The following is a 26,689-nucleotide window of genomic DNA, read 5'->3' as shown; positions in this document are numbered from 1 at the left end:
TTTATGGTAGTATTCAATTGTGTATAGACAATGGAGGAACTAGGGAACTTCCAGATCTCTTCTCTTTCGACACAGTTGGAATTGGTACGGATAATCAGTGGAGGATCAATGCTAAATCGTTTCTCCCTCTCCCCCAAACCCCCTCCAAACCATGATAACCTTTAAGATACCACTCATAAGCAGACCGTGGATCTCCCTGATCACTCCCTCTAAACAGCATTATTTTAAGGGTCGCCCCGATTTCTCCCATTAAAGACCAGTGCATGCCACATGCCGAAGGAATCTCTATGACCCTATGATATCTAAACAATTATTAAAGAGCATGGCAATATAGAGGCCAAGGTTGCATAAAATCAAATGGCATTTCATTTGAAGGAAGGAAGGTCATCCTATTCAGATGGTTCGTGTAGCTGGTATTCCTGACCTACTTAGCTGTCTGGACAAACAACAAAATCAATGTCTCCAGAGATTTTTACTCACTGACATCTGAATGAATGTAGATTCACTCTTATCGATTTAGGCCTATATGATTGATTTACAGTTACCATGGAAACCCAGGATAATTCTCTTTCAGTTAGCTTTTATTTGAACCAGAAATGTTTTTTTTTATTATTGTTATTGAATGGTGAATGGAACTAATATTGTGCATTGATAAATAGAACGATTGAGCTTTTCCCTGCCAATTTTACCCTCAACATACCTTTCCTGAAAGTTTTTTAATGTTAATACCATATACTATATAAATCCGTTTTTTTGAACATCCTAACCATCTTTAATACTAATTTGTAATGCAGATGTGGCTATGAAGGGGATAACTTTTCTTCTCTGAAATAATCAGTCGTATTGCCAGAATGTGTTATTAGACTGCATTTGAGCCTACTTCTTTAAGAGGTTCTGAGATGTTTTCTAGCTTTTTTTTATTAGTATTGGGGTCATTGATGGCTTCTATTTGCGTCATTCCAAATTTCCGTCAGCAGCCTGCTGTTCCTATTTCTAGGGGAATGATTAACCGTATATGATACAACTTCTGCAAATTCTGCTAATGATATCTTTTTTTCATTAAGGTGGCAAGTTAATAAAATAGAATTGAAAGTCCCACAGACGTTTAATTGAAAATTAGAAAGGTGCAAATCGATGCTTTCAGAGTCCTCGATACACATAAAATATTAAAAGGATCTCTTTACAATATTTGTTTGATTTAATTCACCATCTCTGAAAACGTAAAACACAAGAACAGTTTGTAAATATAATTAGTGTATGATGTTACTAACATATTATCACGACATAATTCAGTTTGGCAAGGTTTATTTTTCTTGAAGTGCAAAGTCAAGCAGGTTGATGCAGGTATATTCCATATATAAAACAGTAACAAATATACAATTTTGCTCAGGGAAACCGACTGGCAACAATATCCCCACAACTTCACCCCTTAAGTTGCATCTCACTTAAAGATAAAGTTCGTCTACAATGAAATAACACGAAATATCTAACAATTCTGCCGTGCACATTATAACGATATTGTCACTTCGCAGTACGGAGACTGGGGATACAAATAGGGGGCAGACTGACTCATCGGGGGGACAACTATCGATGCTGAATTCAAACTGAGGCAACGCTGGTGAGGCGTCTTGATTTAGTGCATTCTGACACATATTTTAGGACAAAAATGTATAAAAATCATATTTTTTCAAATTTGTCAGAAATAAAACGGGGATACAATCGAGGGTGCAAAAAAAGATTAACATCAAAAGGATTTAATCGAGTTACATTTTAAATTTGGAAAATGTGTTTATTGTCACGTAAACTTTTTATTTCATCAAATTGTTTAAAAGGGCGAGATTTGTGTCAACTTCATCTATAATATATATTAAACTTGTTATTGGTTACTATGTCAAATATTCATCTTTGCTTAATTCCAGACCACACTGTAGTAACCGACCTAAGATATAAAACATATTTCCGCATCACTCAAAGTAGTCATAGATCTCATATCTGTGATATTTAAATAAATGGCATAGAAATTTAATTAATACTGATAGTTACTACAATGTTTATATCATTTAATATGGAACAATTCCTAATTAAACAGAGAAAAAAACCTTTTCAAGTTCCACCTTCATATTTGGCGCTTTTATAACATAAATTTGTCAAAATAGATTCCAGTTCCTCATGGTGTCTTGACATGCTATTTTTCTAAAATAAAAATCATAGGACATTGCTATTTTCATCTCTGTAAATTGACATAATTTATATATGCTATATCTGAGACGTCACCTTTAAGACTGTATGTTATGAACAGACACTTTTAATATCCATATTAATTGGAAACTTCCCTCACGTGATATGGCGTGTGATAGTACTTTATAATATAGTGAATAATTGAACCATCCTTTATTTCAATACAACTGGGTCAAACAAAACGTTGATGTAACAGTAAATTATATTTCATTATAAACTTCAACCACACCTCATGTATAACTATTTCATCGTTTGAAAATTTATATCATTTAGCACATATTATACGGTAAGATAAACCGGACATCCTTGTTGTGTTTTAATATTTCTATTTTATAATATTGTAAAGTTAAATTCAAATAGTATAGTTGTAACCTAGATTTCGACAGGCCATTGTAAAATTTATCAATACTTCTCGACGGTTTCTTTAAACATTACGTTAACACAGCTAGCTGTAATATATTAGAAAGAGGCTCGATATAGATCAGCAACCAATCGTGTTACGCCGTATCATTCAAGCACGTGCTGTGTGGTGTCTCCAGGCAACTCACCCAGTCCTATAAAACCAAGACGTTGATTCTTCTTCTTTGCAGACGCCAAAGATATTTCTGACACCAACCAAGGGTTTGATATCTCGGTACTCTCTCAAAATGGCAAGTGGAGCTAATTTGAATACTGAACAACTCTATGAAAAATTATGTGCTCAAAAGGATTCAAAGTCATTATTGAAGAAAAACCTTACTCCAGAAATTTACAAGGAATGTAAAGACAAAGTTTCAAAATTCAAGGGAAAATTGGCTGATTGCATCCGATCAGGTAACATATTTTTGTTTGTAATTTTTGTAAGTACATTCATGAGGGTGTGTGTGTGTGAACATTTCTCTTACTAATGGACATCTAGAGGACAATATAATCCTGTGTTGGACATGATTGTTCAAGAATTTTTGCTTCGATTTGCGAATGTTTCTGTGCATGGTTCGAAACACTATTACAGGCGTCATCTTTTATGAGAAATTAAAGTGTTGTTAGTCAGTTAAGGACCGATAAGAGTGGTTGCTCGCCGGTCATTGTAGTTCAAACATTGTGTACGGTACAGTAGGCAAAATGGCAAAACTTTGCACTGTATTATCAAGGTGTTATTTTAAAATTAAGTATACCGAAAGACAAGGCCAATAGGCCTATTAACTATTTTGACTCTCTAACTAAGTGCAAAATTAAATTGCAGAGCGACATTAAGACTGTAATTGATTAATTATTGATAAATTTCCACAAAGAGCTGTTCTTAAAATAGATTTTAATATTACATTATAAACTAGTTTTACTGTTCACAATATCGATTCTACCTACACAGTTAATATATTGCAGTAGTCTAATGTTATGAAATGTGCTGATTAGGAGTAGAATATTTATTCTTGGCTGTTATATTGTATAGCTTAAACACCTGGTTTTGATATATTCTCAGGTAGACTGAAAAGTATTCGAGTATATAATAATACTGTAGGCTTTTACGTACAAGGATTTACCAAGGTCACAACAAACTGGGTCTCGTTAAGTATTACTTTTGTAAGTCGTCAAACCTTTTGAATGTAATACTTTAGGGCTGGATCGGATTCCACGTGTAGACAATAGGTTGTAATTTAATTTATTCCTGTAAGTTCACATCTCGAATTGAATTCGATAAAACTCCATTTCATTTCGAATTGAACTCGATTGGAAATATGTATAGTAGATATTTAAAGGTTGAAAACGGCACATTTTGGGGTCTTCATGGAAGATTTGAAACTGAGAGCAAAATTTCATCGCCCTCGATAGCCTTTCCCGATATATAATATTTGGAACGATTACATAGACTGATCTAAACTTGACTAGCCATGGACATTTTTGCAGAAAGTTGTATTGCATTACAAGTTTGAACGATTAGACGAAAATATCTCCTTAGTCTACCCCACCCCTCTAATTTGTGTACAGGCTACTCGACCTTAAACAACTATGGCGACTTTGTCTAAGGTCAAGTGTTACATATTGATCGAGTGCCAATATACTTTCGTCATACTAACATAGTAAGTTGAGACACTCATTGTGAGCACGTCTATAAACTAGGTAACTATAATCAGACTATACATTCCGTCACTATGTAAAACATTTCAGTAAACCGGCTGTTGCTAAGAAAGGTAAACATTCAAGGTACAAGTTAACTATTGAACTCGGTACATAACAAGGCCAAATGCACAAACTGCAGTTAAATTGCATAAATAATAAATCTTTAAAAAGATCTTTAGAACTAAGAATCTGAATAAATACATACGTATCAAATTAAATATATTTATATTATACAACAAAAAAACTAATAATAACAATAAGCTATAAGCCAGTAAAGGCCAAAGGGGGATAACTTCCAGTTAGTCAAATTTAGGCTGATTAATTATTTACTATATAATGTATAGTTCACCATTCCATAACTTTTCAATTGAAAAGTACTGACCTACTCCTCTATCAACGCCTTTTAAATCCCGTTTTTCTGTATTGTACTTCTCCCATAGTATCTAAGCTTTTTTTTTTTTACGACGAGTTTCCGCTTCTCCCATCATGATGCTGCCATTTTAGTAAAATCATACGTTTTTATGGGAGGTAACTCTGCCTTCGTAATCTTGCGGCACCAAACCACAATAAATTATATGCATACAACTTCCTAGTTTGATGGTTTTGAAGGAATTAAGCGATTTTCGTACATTTGTGATTATTTACATATATTCAAAATTCAAATCAGCATCCTTAAGTGGAATAGCGATGTCCCTGCTACTCAAATACGTTATTGAAATCATGCCTCCCTTTTTGTACAGATTTATAAATTTCTCTTACCTGTAAAACCAATCTTGGTAGGCCTATATACACCCCGATTATCAGAGTTGTCGCCAAATTTATGTTCAGGTTAGAGGCCTATATACTAGCCTAAAGGCCTAGCTTACTCATAGGACTAGTTGAATAGGCCTAGGGCTAGGCTTAGCCTAATAGCCTGGCCTATTTGAAGCCCACACTGCAACCCATTTTGAATACCGGTACAATTCAAACCTGAATATTTTCTAGATTCCATTTGAACACAATTGTACAGTTTTGTCAGTTCCATTAGGCCTTTACATGGTGCAGAAAAATAGGACGTAAAACTCCATTCATTTCATTTCCATTAATGCTAAGTAGACTAGCTGGGCTATCGCTATCATAATCAATCGGTTAATCTATCTTTAACCATATGTCAGCTTGTTTATAATAAAATCTAATATGCAAAATATTTATTTTGGCACAAAAGTGAAACTTGACTTGGCCTGTAACATAGGCCTAGCACTGTAGCAGTTTGCGAAGTAACCGAGGCATAGTAGAGAGATCTGTCCATATTATATGGCATATTTCGGGAACTGGCGAATCCTATCACCGTCATTTCAGCTGGGGCAATGTCAAAATCCTGAACCATGAAATTGCTTGTCCAGTAAGATAGCCTAGTTCGTCAGTCTGTCTGTACTCTGTAGACTGTCTAGTTTAATCGGATTTATTGATTAGGTAGATCACATTACTATTAACCAAAGATCATCGTATAAAGTATTGGCTTTGAACTTGCATTTTGACCTCAAACATGACGTTTGCCTACCAAACATGCTACCAAAGTAACGTAAATTCAATGTGTTGATTGGTTGCTAATTGATTATGACGTCACGTGAATTTTGTGACGTTAACCAATAAATTCAACTTCAAATCAAACGGCCTCTAATTCTTATTATTTTGTGTGCTAGGCTAAGGCTTTGTTAGTTAATTTGCAAGATGGCTTCAAAATTACCACTTGATGAATTGTATAAGAGGTTGAAAAGTGCTACAAACAGCAAATCTTTATTGAAAAAGAACCTTACTGAGGAAATTTTCAATCAATTGAAGGATAAGAAGAGCAAGTTTGGTAGTACTCTGGCAGATTGCATTCGTTCAGGTTTGTAATTGTTCAGCGTCATTGTCGGTTAAACCTTCTTGAGTGATGTTCTACGCTAAAATGACCTTTGTTTTCTTTTAATAGATCTAGATTTAGAAAAGTTCAAGTTATGTAGTGCTGAGTTTAGTTCAGTTCGTTATCTAGGCCTAATCAAGTAGATTAGGCTAGCCTATTGCCTGAAATGTTTTTTACTTTTTTGCCTAATCCAGCCTAATCCATTGACATCTTTTGATATTTCAGGATGTATGAACCCAGAGAGTGGTGTCGGAATCTATGCGTCTGATCCCGATGCATACACAACCTTCGCCCCAATCCTGGATGCCGTCATCAAGGATTACCATAAAGTTGATACTTTAAATCACCCACAACCAAACTTTGGTGATATTGCCAATCTTGGATTTGGGGATTTGGATCCTGGAAAGCAAATGATTGTATCCACCAGAGTCCGAGTAGGAAGAAGTCACGATAGCTTTGGATTCCCACCAGTTCTTACAAAAGAGGTACGTTATATTGAATAAAAGGCGTTTTTATACGCCCACATGGCGCTGACATGGAAATGTGGACGTATTTTGCTGTCCGTCAGTCTGTCAACATTTCTTGTGAACACAATAGGGACTACAGTTTTTATCTGATTTTAATGAAACTTGGTGGTATAATGTATATTGATGAGATCCTGGTCAAGTTCGAATTCGACGATCTTTCGATGAACGGTTTTTGAGTAATTGCCCTGGACTAAGGAAAAGCACGCCAAAATTTGACAAAATAGAAACTACAGTTTTCGACTGATTTTAATGAAATTTGGTGTGATCATTTATTGACGAGAACTTAAACAAGTTTTTGGTTTTTGAGTTATAGCTGTTGACTTAGATACAAAAAAAAATGCTTCAAAATTTGTTCATGAGCACAGACTACAGATATCATGTGATATTTATGAAATGTAATGTGATGATTTTTATTGATGATTGAATGAAATGAATGGAATTTTACGTCTTTTTATTCATTTCTTTTATTGTAGGACCGTGTTGATATGGAAAAAGTATCAAAAGAATGCTTAGCTAAATTGGAAGGTGATTTGGCTGGTGAATATTTCCCATTAACTGGTATGTCCAAAGAAACCCAGACAAAACTTACTGAAGATCATTTCCTCTTCAATGATAGTGATAGGTGAGAACTTGAATAATTCTTCAAAATTCTTAATAGGTTTTATGGAACCCAACTGCACTCTAGTCTAGATCTAATATGCAAATCGTTTACTATGGCATTTAAATGAGATTAGCTGTTCAGGGGTCGATAGTCTACAGGGTGACATTTACGAAGCGTAAGCAAAATGCATGCTAGTATTACGGTATTACCCAAGACGCTTATGACTTTCCGACGAGATTAAGCTGGATCCCAACACTCATTCAACGCCATTCGGCAAGGATGTGCTATGATATTTGAGCTGGTGGGCATTCCCAGATTTGCTGTTTTCTGAACATAAATAATTCATTCTTTCAGATTCTTACGTGAAGCTGGAGGCTATGATGACTGGCCTACTGGTCGTGGTATTTTCTTCAACAAAGCTAAAAACTTTTTAGTCTGGGTCAACGAAGAAGATCATCTCCGATTTATCTCTATGCAAATGGGAGGCGATTTGGGAGAAGTTTATTCCCGATTAGTTAAGGTTTGTATCTTCTAATGTGGATATGTTGCGTTCATTAACTACCCAAAATGCAAGACAGTGGAATAGAACCTGAGACCGCAATGTCTGCAAATACTTGTCAGGATCAATTCACGTAGTTTCACGATGTGCTTTACCATCTTGTCACGGTATGTCATTTGCAGGCAGGCAAAAATGAAATGAATTGTGAAGTTTACTTTTCTGCTCCATGTGGGCTATTGAAGAAATTAATAACGCGGTTGTGATTTATTTTCTATTCATATTCTGTATATTTTACAGGCTATTGGAGCTTTGGAAAAAAGTGGTTTGAAATTCGCCAAAAAGGACAACCTTGGTTATCTTACTTTCTGCCCAAGTAACTTGGGTACAACTCTCCGAGCTTCAGTACACATCAAAATCCCCAAGTTGGCTGCTTCACCAGATTTCAAAGAATTCTGTGACAAATACAACATCCAAGCCAGGGGTACGTATTTCTATCAAATGGTTTCCTTTTCTGATCAATGAGACTAGAGGGTGGTTCCAATTGAAATCAAACGACTGCGCTACAGAACCCCTAATAGCTAACCGTTAAATGTGTCATTTTTTTAAATGTAGGTATCCACGGTGAACATACTGAATCTGTTGGTGGTGTTTACGATATCTCCAACAAGAGAAGATTAGGTTTAACTGAAATCGATGCTCTCCAAGAAATGAGACGGGGTGTTGAAGCAGTCATTGCCCGAGAAAAGGAACTCGCTGGAAAATAAGTTCAACGTTTTCAGTTAGTTTCATTCTAAAAGAAACAGTATTGTTTTAAGCTAATCAGTAAACTTTGTAAATATAATCATGTGTTTTACTACACTTGTCCACAATTCCACTGGTCTCTTAACATAAAATTGGTTCAAATACTTCCCAATTGTAGAATTACATGCGAAGAACTGGCAAAAATTGTTAAATTATTTGTTTTGTTAACGAAGTTGTTTAGTTATTGATTAAAGAACAGAATGTAGTGTGTATAAAACCGTGAGTGTACATGTTAAAGTATATCTTTAGAACCACTTGTGATAAGCATTACCAATCCCTTTTGTTTTTTCTGAGATCCATGAATAAAATGTTTGAAAAAATTACTTTCTATTATTTCAACTCAATGCAACGTCTTGGGGGTGAAAACCGCTCCAAAGAGGTTTCCCCCTTTCATCACGAATGAAGACAGTGAGGATCAGATTTGCTACCTAGTATGACCCGATTTCAATAAAATATACTCGGCACCAGATTCAGTGGCGGTTAAATATTTCTCAACAGGGATTTGAATATCCACACAAACAGTATCAAACTGTCTACAGTGAGTTCAGCAAGCGTTCTGCAACGTGGTAATGAATGGCAAACATTATTTACCGAAACTATGTCCACGCGATTCTGATAAATAAGTCGTTCAGGATAAAAACCAAACCTAGTTATGGATCCAAAATGTAAGTAAAAATTGTACTGTAGGCTATCATTGCTAAACCGATAGTCACAATAAAATATCAAATGTATAATTTGAGTCAGAATAACTATTTTCTAGGGACTAGAGGCCCTATTCAGATCTCATATAGTATCACTTGACAAATTAATAATTGTGTTATGCCGGGAGTAAAGAGCCTCGCCCAAGGGACAAGGAACAATTTCGTCATATTACAGTAACACAATATCTTTAACATAACTATAACGAATGTACAAAGACAAACATAGAGGGATTTACAGCAACGGAAACGACAAATTTGGCCGATGTTGGCCTAATCATAAACTGAGTAATTTGAAATTCTGTTCACTAAATATACTTTGCAAAGTTCCATTAACTTATTAAAATACAATTCCATTTATAGCACACTCTAAATTTCTTGACATTTGAAGCTTTTAATTTAAAAATCGTTGAGCCTAAAATGGGGGTTTAAAGCACTAGAAATTCAAAAATAGGCCTACAAAATTAACCATCTATCAAACCGTTTTACCAGGAGGCGGTAATACATAACATGTTGACTCAATTGGTGAGATCTGTGCGTTCGGGATTCATGAAATCGACCACAAATAAAAACAATTTGGAATAGGGTTCAGAATGCGCTCCACTTGTGCCGAAAAAGTAGGTGTATATAGAAAGAATTCAAAATGGCGGTAAAAGAATAACGAATAGTCAATTTGAAATTGACACATCCGATTTTGTACAGTTCAATTGGGGCCAGAATTGGAACAGATAGAACCTGTTCAGAACTAACCAATCGAGCGCCACCTGAGATTGCGATTCGAAAACATTAGGCTTATAGTCTATTTACAATTTAAACAAAACCATTAAAGTCAAAGAGCTCGAACTGGAGCATCATCTATCTTAGTTGTAATTCCACGATTTCACCTTGTTTTCTTTCTTGGACGAACAGAAACATTTAGAGACAGCGATACACACGAAATCTATCAAGAGCTCTATGAATTCCAGTATAGAAATTACTGATAGTCCAACGAACAATCCCAACTGTCCTCCGATATTTGCAAGCAAATCTTCAATCTGAAACAGACAATGAAAGAACACAAACGAGCAAAAATGCAGCAAGAATGTCTGTCCCCGAACTACAAGACTTATATAACTTTCATTGACTGCTAAAACTGCTTCTTTTAATACGTTTATGATTTTTCAATAAAAATTTGACGTCCAGTTCTAGTCGAAAAGGAACTGCTTGATAATCTTTGGAATAGTAGCCTGTTTTTCAATATAGTACACGTTATATTAGCTAACGCCTGAACTGCGATTATTACACCTGACATCTCTACTTTTCCTTTTCTGATTTATTTTACTTACCTGGTATGTAGCTTTTGTAGCAACTGTTTGATAATTCAATTCTCGGTAAAATATGTCCACTTTTAATACATTGTCTCTGTAATTATAAATGAAAAAGAAAAGATTTTTCTTGCAACCCCTTGGTAAGCCTCTAGAAATCCAATCAAGATCAAAAAGTGATAAATGAATCTCACCTCATAAACAGACGTTTTTCGGTGTTATTTATATTTTGGAACTTTTCTTCCAAACTGGGATCCCTTTCTATCAACTTTTTAATGATTTCATCCTATAAAGAACAAAAATATAACTAATTTGATGCTTTAAGTTAAAAGATATTTTGTATGTAGCTGTAACTTGTAATCAGATTGTAACAATGACGCTATAATGAGCTGAAGGTAAAGTTCAAATTGGATTTGGATTTGGTTGTTACTATGGAGTCAGATAGACAGAAACAACAGTCAAATTGATATGTTACTATATATTCAGATTGAGTGTAACTATTCATTCAGATTAGGGTGTAACTATATATGCGGAGTCAGATTTGAGTGCAACTACGCAGTCAGATTTGGGGGAAACTATGACAGATTAACAGTTACAACAGTTAGAATAATACTTAACTACTGAGCCATGCCCCCCCCCCCTTTCAATTTTTAACCATTTATATATCCCCACCCCCTTAAAAATTGTGTGGCCCCTGCTAGACTGTGGCCCCCATCAAAATTTTATGGCCCCTGCTTGCCCCCCTCGTCTGATGATTCCTAGAAACGCCACTGATATAGTGAGGTGTAACTATAAAACCAAATTAAGGTGTAACTATATGAAACCATATTGAGGTGCAAATATGGTGTTACAGAAGAGTCAGATTGAAATGGTAGCCACGCAGTCAGATTGGAGTGTTACTATGGAATCATAATGAGGTGTAACTATTGAACCATATTGTTGTAAACTGAGGCATAGCAATAGAGTTTGTGATGGAAGTCCGATATATGTGCTACTTCAGTTTTATCGAGGTGAAACCATGGAAAACGAAGTCAGATTGAGTCTAGCTGAGCTGTAATCAAAGTCAGGCAAAAAAACGTAATTACTTTCATAGTCTAAAGTATGATCAATGTAATTCAAGAGTTATTTCCCATTCATAACTACAATTTCCAGTAAAATATTGTTTAGCATTTATCTTACCATAACAGGATCGGCTGGCCATAAAGATGACGACAGCTGAGATGGAAATTGGCGCTCCCTGAAACAAGAAAATCACGCTAGGCCTAAAGGGTCAATTAGTAGTGCTATATTATTTATACCTTGTTGGACAATTCAGTTCTTATAACAGAATACTGTTTTCTTTAATTAAGGCTCGCGTGTTCAGGTATAGTGATACATTACTTATCATGATCATAAACTTTTCCTTTGATGTTATCGTGTTTTATATAGGCTACATGAAGATGTGAGGTGCTAAGATTTTTCTAGAATAATTAGATAAATTGTGGGTGGTCTCGAAAAAAGCTGCCTTAGTGCAAAGATCTTCATATACACCAGAGGACCTCTTCAGGTCAGTTCAAGTTCATTAAACTAATATTCACAAGACCGTACAGCCCCAAGTAACCTTTAAGTAAGTTACATAACCTTGCAACTATCATGTTCCTTCAGCAACGAGATAAGACATTTATCACATCTAACCGTTGCATTCACAAGACGATATTCTTGTCATTAACTTTCAACTTCATTACTTACCTGCATCGTGGTTTACAGATATTAGAACAATCTAAATCATCATTAACATATTTATTCTCCACATCAGTGATACATTTACCTTTTAAAATACCATAAAAAATCATTTAACGATCGAAAATGGAAATTATTGGGATCATAATTATATATTATTTTCACTTTTCTTTTTTGTTGTCCTTCTGCACGATCCTTTTTTTACCAAGATGAACTATTATCCAATTTTTATTAAAACTGGAAATATTCTCCATTAACCCTTCCTTTACGCATCACTTTCCATTTGGACGCGGTATTATTACACTGTTATGGTAACAAATCTAGTACACAATGCTGACTTACTTGTGATATTCGATGAGAGTTGACAATAACCATTATTTTCATCATAATTCACATAAGAAGAATTTATAGCACGACCAATACATGGGTAATACGGATAACAACATCTACAATTCTTTATAACGTTATTTTGGAAACACGTCTTATAACATGCCTGCAAAGTGACAAAGTTTATTAATGTACATAGTTGGAATAAAAGTCCTTGATATAATCAAATAAAACAGGCGTCTTCATTATTTTCTAAAAAGCCTACATAACTTCCCCTTTATTTTCTGTTTCAATTGGTACTAGGGGTCCCACGAGGTGACCACAAAAACCATGCTGACTCTACAAAATGTTTCCTCAGTGTAAATTTCGGGGACTATTTTAATGAATGGAATATTTATGTATAAGATATATAATGACCGAGGACGAATTTTTACCGAGTATAGAAAAATCAAGAAAGAGAATTTGGTCCGGCTTTTCTTTCATTAATGTAAAATGAACTCTTTGTCTGTATGTTTCAGCGATTGTCTGCATATAGAAACGATTGAATAAAAATCAGATGAATAATTAATAGTAATATTGTGTTTTATCATATAATGTCATATTGTTTATATTCTAAAGAATCAATGATATAACCCGTATATTAATCAAATTATAAAGTTAATGAGTATCTTGTTGTTATGTTGATAACCATAATAACTGATGGGAAGGTTTTTCCACAAATTCTTTCACTCTTATTGCTCGTCACCATATGAATTTACTCAGACCATTCACAGAAGTTTCAGAAACAATTAAGAAATCATTTTAACACCTATTATCTGTAACCATTATATATATACTTACCTCCTCAGTATACCCTACTCTTAAATCCTTTTCTTCTGAATAAACATTAACAGCAATATTCTCATCATCAGTATAAGCATGACAACTACCATGAGGTGGTGATGGTCTTTCAATCTCAGTCTGAAATGTGTCCAAAGTAACGCAGATTAAAATTACAGGTCATTATTTTGAGCTCATATTCTCCGTGCAATCTGTTCATATGTCAGGACCTCCTTATGCTGTTGTAAATTGCTAAATGTTAATTTGGTCTATATCATCCTTGCCATTATGTGTACTTCGCATACAATGCATTAATACCACTCTCGATCGCATTCACTGTTACACAGCAATCCTGCAATAACAGATAGCGATGGCTGAACTACATATTGCTCTTTATACAGCTTGTCGAGAATAGATCTTTACCATTGCTATAGCGACTGATGCCTTTGTTCCAGGTTGAAGTTCTATACCCCTGTCTACAAGAAAAGGCATGTAACTTTGATTATGCATCATGATCTTTACACCAGCTGACGGTGCCAGGGTTGACAGATATTCAGATTGTTGTACATACAGTTCCAAACTCAAACCTAAAAGATATAAAAATAGAAGAGTTTATGGTAAGTATCGCGACCATAAATGAGAATATTTGTTCAACTCAGCATTCGGTCATTTAGTCAACATTTTATTTCATATGGTATAGTTTAGTTTTGCCTTTTGAGATAATACGTACCATAGGTTGGTCCTGTTTTTCTTGATTCCTCATACGATTTATTCAATCCCGAATTAAAGGTATAACAATTACCGTACTTTGGATCAGAAACGTACGAAAAGTCTCTGAAAGCAAACAAAAAACAGTTTCAACCGAAACGGTTGAGGTGATCATCAGTTGTTTTTTCTAGAAAGTTCAGTTATTTGTTTCATTAAATGGAACCTCGTTCGGTTTGCACTGAAGTTGAAACGAATGGACGTAAGAAGCATTACGGGCATTCTGGTCATTATTGATATCCCCTATACTAAAGTTATGCTACCGATATCTGGTGATATAACTAGTGAACAATCACAACCTCTGAGAATTAATTTACATGGAGACATCAAGATAACTTTAATAGAAACAGTGATCTGAAAATAGCATTCCTTTATAATAAAGCTTTCAATATATTAATAGCTTTAGAGTGAAACAATCCGTAAACGACGGGTAAAAATTAAAGTAATATTCCTATCAAATATGGATTCTTTGTGAAATTGATGGCTTCCGTCATACAGGACACATTCCGTTTATCATTATTAGCAAAAAACTCACTTTTCTGTACAAACAAAACCAGCAAAGGTACATTTCAGCAGCATAGTCTTTAGATGATGGCCCATTGCTTTCCTTAACTCAGCATCTGTACTACTATACAAAGTAACAAAATCTTCTTCGCCTTGAAGTGCATTACTTTTAGTTCCCAGGACTTCATTTGTACCCAAAATACCATTAGTGATATTGGTTAGTGCGTCAGTTAGATCACCCAGAATTGGTATGGATAAATCGTTATCGGTATTTGGACCAGGTGACAAAATATTATTTACACCATCCAGCACATTACCAACTAGACCTCCTCCATTATTATCGCCACCAATCAGATTACCTAAAAGATTTTGACGTGGCGTTGTGGTTGTTTTTTTGGTAGTTGTTGTTGTCTGAATGGTTGTTTCTGTAGTGGGGGCTGACTGTTGTTCATGTGTCTCTCTAGAACTCCTTGACTAAAATAAATTCACCCGATTGTAAGTATTCTTGCTCACTAACTTAAACATGAACCGACATGAAACAACCAATGAAAACGTGAAACGACCAGGAACATGGCGGGAAAATGACAGAAAACGATCTCAAACTATTTTGCTATAAATTCTAAGCAGGTTATTTAGGCCAAACAAGTAATTGATTTTAAAAAAACTATGCATTCGGGAGAAGTGCACTCAATGACTGTCAAAATCATGAAAAATTAATGTGACCCCTTTTTTGATGTTTTTAATTACCCTTATGTCCATTATTATTTTCCTGTTTCTTCTTTTTAACATACGTGTAAGCTCTTTCTTGAAGAAATTTAGGGGAATAAGGCTACCGTTCATAATTTTTGCTACTGGTATTATGTCTCTAAGGCAAAATTTAACATATTTGTCTCTTTAAACTTCACGACAATACTACAAAACAAAATTGTTACAATGTATTAACGATGTAATATATCAAACTAAATTAGGTGTGGGTTATGTGCAGATACATATCACAGGCAAAATGCACTTAACTGGGAAATAATAATGAAAGGCTTCTCCCAATAATAGGTCAATAAAGTGCACTTTTCCCAAATGCACATTTTCTTAAAATTAAGTTCATGTTCGGCCTGATTAGCATGCTCAGATTTCATCGGAAAATAGTTTCAGGTTGTTTCCTGTCGTTTTCCTGCTCGGTTCCTGGTGATTTCGTTGGTATAGTTTCTGGTAGGTTCGTGTCAGTTCATGTTTTAGTGTACGGTAACAATGTCTCAGTTAACTGCGGCCTATGTCGTATGCTGTATGATTCCTCATGTTGGTTTTTGATGTCGGATCTTATTACAGACCCATAAAATCAAGATCTTTAACTATAACTTGTCATCGCCATACGAATACCAAATCTCCTACTGAACAATGTTGGACTAAAATACGCTCTATAGTCACCATGGTTTATTATTGGAAGTAAGAAATCGTTCTTTAAAGAATTTTAACTTTTATGAACGCTTCTTTTCTTTATAAATACCTGTTCTTCGTACTGACTGCTGAAATTTGGACTCATTACCAACCCACTGTGTCTGATAGGGTTCAAATTACAAATAGTCACGGCTGGATATCTTAATTTAGTGGTAAATGTCATGGAAACTTCTGTATTTGTTGGGAGAGAATAATATTTTAATACTATTTCTAAAATTTGCCATGAGGTACAACCTAAAAAAAAAAGATTATATATAGCATGTTTGGCTCATTGGTTAGCTGATAATAAAATAAAACTAAGCACAGACCATTAGGTTCCGAAAATTCATTTCATCTCAAGAAAGTGTATATTTATTGTAAATATATAAAGATTGTACCCTATGACTCTACAAACCAATAGAGGTCACTTCATGTATTCTTAAGGAAAATATACTAAAATGACACATATCAATTATAAAACATTACACTTCTCTGCAAAACTATAAATAAGAAAGGATTATAGAACGACCTCAAAATCGAATTGTATAATAAACCGACCTACCTAGACCGCCCAACACTAAAACAACCCAAATAAAACGTTTGAAATGACTTTTTGCTCTAAAAGCATTAGGTAAGCCAGCTACACTACAATTTTCCACATAATCCGAACCACGGTTTGATAAAGTCTTCATTTCTGAAAAAAATGTATCATTGTCATAAAAAAAAGTTAAATACAGATGGGTAAACAAAATCTGTTCTCTCAGTAAATTTATATTATAAGGTATGGAATATTTAGTTTTTTTGTCAGATAAATTATATATTACATGTTGTGTTTTGTTATTCTAAAATACACGATAATATATAAATACAATTTGCGTTTCTTGACATAAAATACACATTATTTTTTTGTTGAGATGAAATACACGCTATTATCATAAAATACGTTTTTGATGTTAAGATAAAATACAAGTTGTGTTTCTTGAGATAAATTACCAGATATTGTTGTTGAGATGAAATACATGTTATTGTTGTTAAGATAAAATACACGTTATTGTGTATTAAGATAAAACACAAGTTGTGTTTCTTGAGATAAATTACCAGATATTGTTGTTGAGATGAAATACATGTTATTGTTGTTAAGATAAAATACACGTTATTGTGTATTAAGATAAAACACAAGTTGTGTTTCTTGAGATAAATTACCAGATATTGTTGTTGAGATGAAATACATGTTATTGTTGTTAAGATAAAATACACGTTATTGTATATTAAGATAAAACACAAGTTGTTTTTCTTGAGATAAATTACCAGATATTGCTGTTGGGATGAAATACATGTTATTTTTGTTGAGATAAATGCAAGTTGTGGACATTAAATACACGTTATTATGGTTGAGATAAAATTCAAGTTACTGTTGTTGAGATGAATACAAGATATTGTTGTTGGGATTAAGTACAAGTTACCGTTGCTGAAACAAATACAAGATATTGTTGTTGGGATTAAATGAAATTTATTGTTGTTGAGATTAAGTTGCAAGCTACTGTTGTTGAGATAAATTTAAGTTATTGTTGTAGATATAAAATACACGTTATTATTGTTGAGATAAATACAAGATATTGTTGTTTGGATTAAATACAATTTATTGTTGTTGGGATTGAATACAAGTTTTTGTTGTTGAGATTAAATAAAATTGGGATTAAATACAAGTTACTGTTGTTGGGATTAAATACATGATATTGTTGTTTGGATTAAATACAATTTATTGTTGTTGGGATTGAAAATAAGTTTTTGTTATTGAGATTAAATAAAACTGAGATTAAATACAAGTTACTGTTGTTGGGATTAAATACAATTTATTGTTGTTGGGATTAAATACAAGTTATTGTTGTTGGGATTAAATACATGATATTGTTGTTTGGATTAAATACAATTTATTGTTGTTGGGATTGAATACAAGTTTTTGTTATTGAGATTAAATAAAACTGGGATTGAATACAAGTTACTGTTGTTGGGATTAAATACAATTTATTGTTGTTGGGATTAAGTACAAGTTATTGTTGTTGGGATTAAGTACAAGTTATTGTTGTCAGGATTAAATGCAAGTTATTGTTGTTGAGATTAAATACAATTTATTGCTCTTGAGGTAAAAATACATGTTATTATTGTTGAGATAAAATACACGTTATTATTGTTAATATTAAGTGCAAGTTGTGTTTGTTGAGATAACATACAAGTCATGTTTGTTGAGATTAAATGCACATTATTAAAAATTGTTGTTGAGATAAAATACACGTTATTGTTGAGATAAATACACGTTAATTTTGTTGAGACAAACTACAAGTTGTGTTTATTGAGATAAAATACAAGTTATGTTTGTTTGAGTTAAAGGGTGTCTGTCGAGATAAGATATTATGTTGTTTAAGATAAATTATGCTGGTTGATTTACGTTGTATAGAGAAATTATGTCTGGAGAAATAAGTTCTATATACTAGAATAATTTTGTTTCTGGGGTAAAAATTATTTCTTCAAATAAATACGTTTACAAAGATAAATTACATTTGTTGAAATATAATATGTTTGTGTATATTGTATTTATAGATAACGTGAGCTTTGTTCATGTAGAAGATAAGATATGCTTGTGTAGATTTATGTTTGTAAAAAAGCACTGGCACGATGTTTCGTATTTGTGGCCAGTAGGCATCTCTGTATAAATATGTTTAGATTGATTCGGAACAAAGAATTATACGTCTCTTGGCAATCTGAATTATTTACAATTTATTATGAGTAAATAAAGAATAATAATTGTTTCTAGTCTCAGTTGGTTCATTTATTTTAATTAACCCATTGCACTCATCAATCGAGCGGAAAAGTTATTAACTTTGGCACGAAAACTATATCGAACTTTTTATGACCGTTACACCGATTTATCATTTTTACCTGATTATAATTGTTTTTAAGAATTCAGAGAAATAATCATTTTACACTCTAATCTGTTCTGTACGTGATAAGTTTAGAAATAAAAGTAATTTGTGACCACACAAGGTTCATTAAGCAACATTTTCAATATTAATTAACTGTATTCTGACAATTAATCCACTTAAAATGTAAATGATTCCTTATACAAATGTACTTTCCGGTTATATTTCTTATCTCTAAAGAAGGCCATGTCTGTGTCCGGCTTTTCGAGAAGATATTGTGGATCATATACTAATTCGCTCATTACGGTTGGTAAAACGAGACACCATCACAAATTTTCAGGAAAATCGGTTGAAGACGCACAGCATATTTTCAAAGCAGTACGTTCAAATTTAAAAAACAAAAAGGTATTCATTTAAACTAAATTTTACGAAACTTAGATGAAAATTAAAAGAGTTATAGATTTTTCAGTACTCAAAGTCAAGTGCTATACAATTATATGAGAAATGTTATGTTGAAAATATTGGTATATTCAATTTGAATAGGATTTTCAACATAAAAGAGGATACTGTGAATTTTTTTGGCGGAAGCACAATATTTGATGGGAAAAAATGAAAACTTTAACAGAAGCTATCAGCGCAAAAATAATTAATAAGTAAAAAAAATGTGGGTAAGAAACACGTTAAATTTTGATTTAAAACAGGATAAAATTGAAGACATTGCCAAAAATAGGTATATACTATTCGCTCAGGAAAGTTAAAAAGACCAGTCGTCTTTTCTTGAGACTCTGACATATATATAAAAGGACATCGAAAGAAAGAGGAAAGGAAATTCCAATATTTTCGAAGGAATTATGCTATTTTCGTACATTTCTAGTACTTCTGATTAAGACTATTTACACAAACTCGCGACTCAAATCACCCTCCAAAATGCGAGCCTGTCAATCGTAATTGATCTGCAGTTATTTATTTGCATAATTCTTTTTGTATTATAACGAGACATAATAAAGATGTTTATTATAATCCTATGAACCCTATTAAGAAATCGAAAATTTCAAAAAATTATATCAGATATATTTCCCGTGATCTTCGATACGTGTTAATATTTTAGCTCGTATATATGCACCACTACAGAAAGCACAATTTTTCACAGATTTAGAGGAAAATTGGTGAAATTGTTTATCATCACCCAAGAATGAACACCATCGAAAATATAAATACATTAAGTTTGAGTTATTGCTCTTGTTCTCCGAACAACTTCGTGTTTTATTCTTAGCTATTGACAGACATAAACGAAACTAATGAAAAAAAAAATAGGAAAATATTTATGAGTTATTGTCATCGTTCTTCCAATACGTTCAAACCTTTAGCTGGTATACAACCTACATGGTAAGCTACAATTCTTCGGGAAACTTTGTGAAATTTAATATTTTTGAAAGATGCAACTTGGCGTATATTACCTTGCTATAACCTTTTACAATAAATACAAAACTATACTTGCTTCTTAAGAAACTATCCTCATTCTTCTGCCATAACATTCTTTAGCATCGAAGATCCGACGGATATTTGCTGTTTTCAGGTCCTAATACACAAACAAGTTATTGATCTGCTATAACAAGTAGGTATTATATTATAATTTCACCGTTACAAATTACGAACATCATGTGTGGGTGTTTTTATCAAGTCAGATATATCTTAATTACGTTGCATAAATCTGTTTTACACTAAGCATAAAAACTGTGCATTGCTTAAAAATTCAAACAAATAATCTTTTGCACTCAGCAAACCCATTTCTATCCTTTTCATAAATATTTCAAATTTATTCTTATTCAATTTAACCGATGGACCAAAAAAAAAAAATTAACTGTTCGGTGAAAAATATTCCAGAAAGATTTCAGAACAAAAGTTAGTCGTGTAGCCATTAGCTTAATCTGAAACGAAGCAATTCTTTCAAGTAATAAGGTAATATTAGGAGTTCTAAATCTCAAACAATAAGCTGCTTTTTAGAAATAGAGTTTACAAGGGGTTAAAACCTTTAACCAATTGATATATTGAGCTCGAAAGACTTTTAGATAAAGTGAGGTAACATTGTTTTTTGAACTAATTATTTTCACTTCTGGCTGAATGACATTTAAGATTGATCACTACAAAATTGAAAATATCATTATTTTGGGATTAAAATGAATGATGATGTGCCAATTCTATTCCCAAATACAAAAATGTACGCGTGGAGGACAGGATTATTGATGACATGTTTTATAGTTACACACTAATAACAATTATCAACGTCAAAAAACAAAACATGAAACACTATAAAATATTAAGTTGAATTTTAGTACTTATAAAATCTTTTTTCAAGGAGAAGAATGATCAGTTGATATTTTGTTTTGACCAGGAACCTATCCTTTCCATCGCGTAACTCACAGATAAAAGCAGATCACTTCAATATTGTGCTATTGTATGATTTATGGGACAAAGGAGTGTGAATTAAATTAAAGAGTAATTAACGATGGCAAAATTTTATAATGTTTATTTCATATTGTGATATTTCTCCATAAAACTTGTCCTAATATACATATTTTATCAAAATTGATTAAGCTTTGCCTGCAGGCCCAATAGAGAAACTAATGAGGGTAAAAACAAGACACAGTGTTGTATATTCATCAATTATTTCTCATTCTTGTATCACACTTTCTACCTTTACAAATCACAATTCTTTCAAGTAAAAGCAACTATTTCCTTCATTAAATGACAAACTTGTTTTCTTTATAAAAAGAATATTTAAAGTGAAAAAGTTTTTATCTCAAATTAAGCATCGTCAAGCAATTAATGATAAATTCCATCTGTCGTGTGATCCGTTACGAACAGATTCATTGATCATTGAAAATCTCAGGTTGGGCTGATACTATATTTGTTTCGCTCGTATGCGCTTTGTTCACAGTTTCAGGCTTCACGTCACTCTGATCTTCCGTTCAGAAAGTCTGAGATTTTGTCTGACATGATTACGTCGATCGAATTATCGAGGTATCATATGGTATTTTGACCAATTGAAGAATTGATCTTAAACGATAGAATACGATTGCGATTGTGATCCAGTGTGACCTTGATCACCACGATGTGGATGTACTATTAGTTGCGACCCACCGCGAGTTGTTGCGTTGTATCTGATACGATGATCTGGAAAGTTAATTGATCGTTGAACCGTTGAACGATTGCAATGTCATACACGCCATCAGAAGCAACTATATACATATACATGCATCTTGAGCAATTATAATGCAACCATTGATGTAAGGTTACCACTATTAAGCAATCGGTTGAACATATAAAATAACCAACAAAATGAAACTCCAGAAAGCTTTGTTGATCTATTTTTGAAGACCACTATCGATCGTCATCATGATAACACTCCAAATCTGCTAGGAACACCCCAGTTTAATTTTCAGCGCACGAAATAGTTTTGCGAACTGCGATATGGTTGGAAAATTTCAGTACCTTTCTGTTTTTAAGTCCAACCTGATGAACTTGATTATTTCATGTTTATTGTACTTAAATATCACCTCACCATTTATTAATCAGACCAAAGATAATTATATCTTTTAATAAAGGATTGGTAAGAAACCCATGATAAATTGAGAAAAAAAGATCATCTCCTCAGACCATCAGCATGAGATTAATCTCTGATTTACGCTGCTACACTTGGTACCATTGATAAATAATTCATTCTATTACTGTATTATAGATAATATGATTAGCCAATATACAATAATAATAGTCCAACGGTTGGGAGTTGAGTTCAGTAAGTTGATCCATTGACATTTTGATTGTGATCACTGTTAACTTCGCAAACCATTTTCATTGAATTACATAAAATTTAAATAGGCCTACCATTAAACGTTTCAAACAAAAAAAGAATGCTAATTCCCCTCTCTTTGAGTCAATACTAATGCTAATATATTTTGAAATAGTGCAATCGGTAATTTCACAGTATTTATGGATTTAAATCACCAAATAATTTAAATAAAATTGAGTACGGCTCAAGACTGATTTTTGAAGATTCAAGTCGACGGACGCAATAATTAATATTTGCGATAGGCCTATAAACATATGTTTCTCCATTATGGTTCGGCAAAAATCTTTTAATAGAGTCGTAATCGTGAAGGGAGACAATATTTATCTGTTATACCATTTCGGTCACGTTCTTCGGTTAAGTGATACTAATTGAATATTAACTCAACTCCATTCTGAAAAGTGACCGGGGTATATAACTAAAATTTGGTTCTGTCTGGAAGGGAATTTCAAAACTTGAGTTTAAATATTTCAGGACTTTATATTTTATTTTAACTATGGAACTTTCCCAAAAATTATTGTACACGAAAAACAATTTTTTCAAATTTGATATTTTAGCAGTGTAAAGTTTTGTCCTAATCCACAATTTCAACATCTATATCCCTTTAAAGCTGTACCAATTGTATGTAGCTCGAAATGTTTGCTCTGATCCGCATGTCGATTGCAATCAAATTTGATGATTCGATGATCAAATGAAGTGTATAGTATTGGCAAAGGCTAATAGCACATACTCTATATTAATTTATATCTTCCGATATATGAATAAGAATAAAGAGAAATATAACATTTTTAAAAGAGAACCTGACAAAAAGATGGTATGTCTATGGGTTAATAATGTGCACATTATGTTAATATCGATTGTCCAGAAATTATTATAGTAAATTTGCAAACGATATTACCATTTTAGATATTAGATATTTTTTGAATGGTTGAAAGAGATTTTCTGGTTTTTTTTTATGATATCGGGGTAATTATTGATAACTATTTACATTGTTCCTTAATAGCCGTCAGTGTTTTAGATTACTGTAATTATAGCAATGCGTAACCGTAATGAGGCATGGTAAGACCAGAAGATCTTTTGACTGAAAATAAATCGATGCCCCCGATACACATAAAAAGTTTAGAAAACCGCTTTATAAGTCAAAAAGTAAAGTTGCAAAACTTTTCTAATATAAGACTCTTATCTTCTAATTCTCATAGAATAATACTATAATCGCCTTTTTATAAGCCCACATGAAATGGGGGGCGTATATTGTCGTCACCCATGTCCGTCGGTCCGTCGGTCCGTCCGTTACAATTGCTCGTAAACACTCTACAAGGCACAATTCTTGACCGACGAAACTCGGTATGGTTGTAATCACCCAAGGATGAACCTTATTGAAAATCAGAAAAATCGAAAAATATTTAATATGAGTTATTGCCCTTGTTTTTGAAGTGCTCGTAAACACTCTAGAAGGTGCAATTCTTGACGGATTTTGATGAAACTTAGTGAGAGTGTTTGTTATCACCCAAGGATGAAGCCTATTTAAAATCAGAAAGATCTAAAAATAATTAGTATGAGTTATTGCCCTTGTTCTTGAAAAAGCGTTCAATTTTAGCTTGTAAACACTCTAAAAGGCACAATTCTTGACGGATTTTGACGAAACTTGGTGTGAGTGTTTGTAATCACCCAAGGATAAATCCTAGCGAAAATCAGAACAATTGAAAAATATTTAGTATGAGTTATTGCCCTTGTTCTTGAAACAGTAAACAAGAAACAGTCTAGAAGGCCCAATTCTTGACAGATTTTGATAATATTATTCAGTATCGCCTCAAAAAGTTCAAAAGAAGTCCAGTCTGAAGGTTGAATATTTCATACTAGTAATTTTTACTGTACGGCCAAATATTTTTATTTAAAAGCAAAGCTGCCAGTAGGCGTATATTACCTTGCCTGGCAAGCTATCTTTCCAAACAAAGGCAATCAGTTTCTCTTACCTGTATCTCTCTTCTTAATTCAAAATTCAATATTGCAACATAATAATCATATCATCGACTTGTTTCTTTGAGTACTTAAAATAATATATGAACTGTATACTTACCTATGAAAGTTTACATTCACTAAAAATTTGCATGCATTAATTGAAAAACAACGATACACACGCGACGAATTAAATCAAAACTATGATTTATACGATATATTTGCATCTTATAAAACAATACAGAGTCAGAAAAATAGATTTCTTTTCACCAAGTTTCGAAACAATATCACATAACTTATATCATAGAGAAACCAATACTATCGTCCCAAGAGACCGCGTTTTTTTTTTTTAAATTTCAAGATGATTCTATTCACCTCGGATTAAAAGATTTACAAAATCGGTTAAGAGTTTTTTGTAATCATTGTTACTCTTATGACGTTCCCAACTAATTAACAGTAACACACTAACCAAGATATTTGCAACACTGTTTCCCTACGTGGTCATACCATTGATTATTGGTAGAGCCCATTTAGTTCTTAACCGTGGTGACATTGTTTTCCAGAAATTATGTAACATACAAGTGAAATACGCAAAATCTTATTAATTAGGTAAATCACATTGAACATATCTAAGGCTATATCAGTTATTTGGATGAATCACCTGAGTAATTTATATTGATGCAGCTAATTAAATACATAAACTTTTCAATTTTGCCCTTTTAATAAGAAAATTACTTACCTGTGCTAGTAAAGGTAAGCTCAAGACGCGATATAATCCATTAAGTAACAGTAAGGCAATAATAATGATTCAGAAAGAAAACAAAAGGAACACTATCTGAACATATGTTGCCATGTGATATTAAAAAATCACTGATATTATGGACCCTCGATTTATATTTTATAAACTATTATGTTAAACATATTTTTTTTTCTATTCTCTGAGGCAGTATGTCAATAGTGTTGATTTTCTAGTATCCTACCTAATTCATGTCTCGCATTGTGTTTTAGCATTCAAATAGTAAAAGTTTTTAGGTATCATTAAATTATTGACAAGGCTGGATTTTGTTGAAATTAGGTATATTTTTTTTAGCTGTCAAGAAGTAATTAACATAATCATGTACAGATGTATTTTTATTATTGTCTATACTATATACAGGGGCACTTTTATTGCAGTCTATATTATATACAGGGGCACTTTTATTACTGTCTATATACAGGGGTAGTTTTATTACTGTCTATATACAGGGGCACTTTTATTACTGTCTATATACAGGGGTAGTTTTATTACTGTCTATATTATATACAGGGGTAGTTTTATTACTGTCTATATTATATACAGGGGTAGTTTTATTACTGTCTATATTATATACAGGGGTAGTTTTATTACTGTCTATATTATATACAGGGGTAGTTTTATTATTGTCTAGACTATATACAGGGGCACTTTTATTGCAGTCTATATTATATACAGGGGCACTTTTATTACTGTCTATATACAGGGGTAGTTTTATTACTGTCTATATACAGGGGCACTTTTATTACTGTCTATATTATATACAGGGGCACTTTTATTACTGTCTATATATAGGGGTAGTTTTATTACTGTCTATATTATATACAGGGGTAGTTTTATTACTGTCTATATAATATATTACTGTCTATATACAGGGGCACTTTTATTACTGTCTATATTATATACAGGGGCCTTTTATTACTGTCTACATACAGGGGTAGTTTTATTACTGTCTATATT

General features: G+C 33.0%; 3 protein-coding genes across 3 annotated transcripts; 2 read left to right on the top strand and 1 right to left on the bottom strand.

The window, feature by feature from the left end:
* The first annotated feature begins 2,502 nt into the window (after positions 1-2,502).
* LOTGIDRAFT_183052 (hypothetical protein) lies at positions 2,503-8,971 on the top strand. The gene is made up of 7 exons (XM_009061890.1): positions 2,503-2,524; positions 2,829-3,051; positions 6,446-6,705; positions 7,221-7,369; positions 7,703-7,868; positions 8,145-8,328; positions 8,460-8,971. Exons 2-7 carry the CDS (start codon positions 2,886-2,888, stop codon positions 8,609-8,611), a joined length of 1,077 nt encoding a protein of 358 aa, XP_009060138.1. The 5' UTR covers positions 2,503-2,524; positions 2,829-2,885; the 3' UTR covers positions 8,612-8,971.
* Positions 8,972-9,520: 549 nt separating this feature from the next.
* Positions 9,521-16,907, bottom strand: LOTGIDRAFT_229019 (hypothetical protein; the record flags this gene model as incomplete). Its single annotated transcript, XM_009061889.1, has 12 exons — positions 9,521-10,380; positions 10,672-10,747; positions 10,845-10,936; positions 11,830-11,887; positions 12,379-12,457; positions 12,712-12,862; positions 13,537-13,656; positions 13,939-14,102; positions 14,246-14,349; positions 14,816-15,258; positions 16,286-16,470; positions 16,778-16,907. The coding sequence occupies 12 exons, from the start codon at positions 16,905-16,907 to the stop codon at positions 10,207-10,209; spliced, it is 1,776 nt and encodes a 591-aa protein (XP_009060137.1). The 3' UTR covers positions 9,521-10,206.
* A 9,155-nt stretch (positions 16,908-26,062) lies between these two features.
* On the top strand, positions 26,063-26,431 carry LOTGIDRAFT_89826 (hypothetical protein; the record flags this gene model as incomplete). Its single annotated transcript, XM_009061888.1, has 2 exons — positions 26,063-26,155; positions 26,348-26,431. Coding segments are annotated over 2 exons (177 nt in total), but the record flags the coding sequence as incomplete, so codon positions are not given.
* Between the last annotated feature and the right edge of the window lie 258 nt (positions 26,432-26,689).

This window comes from Lottia gigantea (assembly GCF_000327385.1).
Source record: "Lottia gigantea unplaced genomic scaffold LOTGIsca_5, whole genome shotgun sequence".
NCBI classification, from domain to species: domain Eukaryota; kingdom Metazoa; phylum Mollusca; class Gastropoda; family Lottiidae; genus Lottia; species Lottia gigantea.
Note: the sequence above shows the minus strand (reverse complement) of the source record. Positions and strands in the feature narration are given on the sequence as shown.

What these genes read in the sequence shown, in the direction of transcription:
- LOTGIDRAFT_183052 (XM_009061890.1), top strand. Translation starts at nt 2,886, where the DNA reads ATGGCAAGTGGAGCTAATTTGAATACTGAACAACTCTATGAAAAATTA. An exon ending in TTTATTCCCGATTAGTTAAG is followed by an intron (nt 7,869 to 8,144) that starts GTTTGTATCTTC and finishes TATATTTTACAG; the next exon opens with GCTATTGGAGCTTTGGAAAA. An exon ending in ATACAACATCCAAGCCAGGG is followed by an intron (nt 8,329 to 8,459) that starts GTACGTATTTCT and finishes TTTTAAATGTAG; the next exon opens with GTATCCACGGTGAACATACT.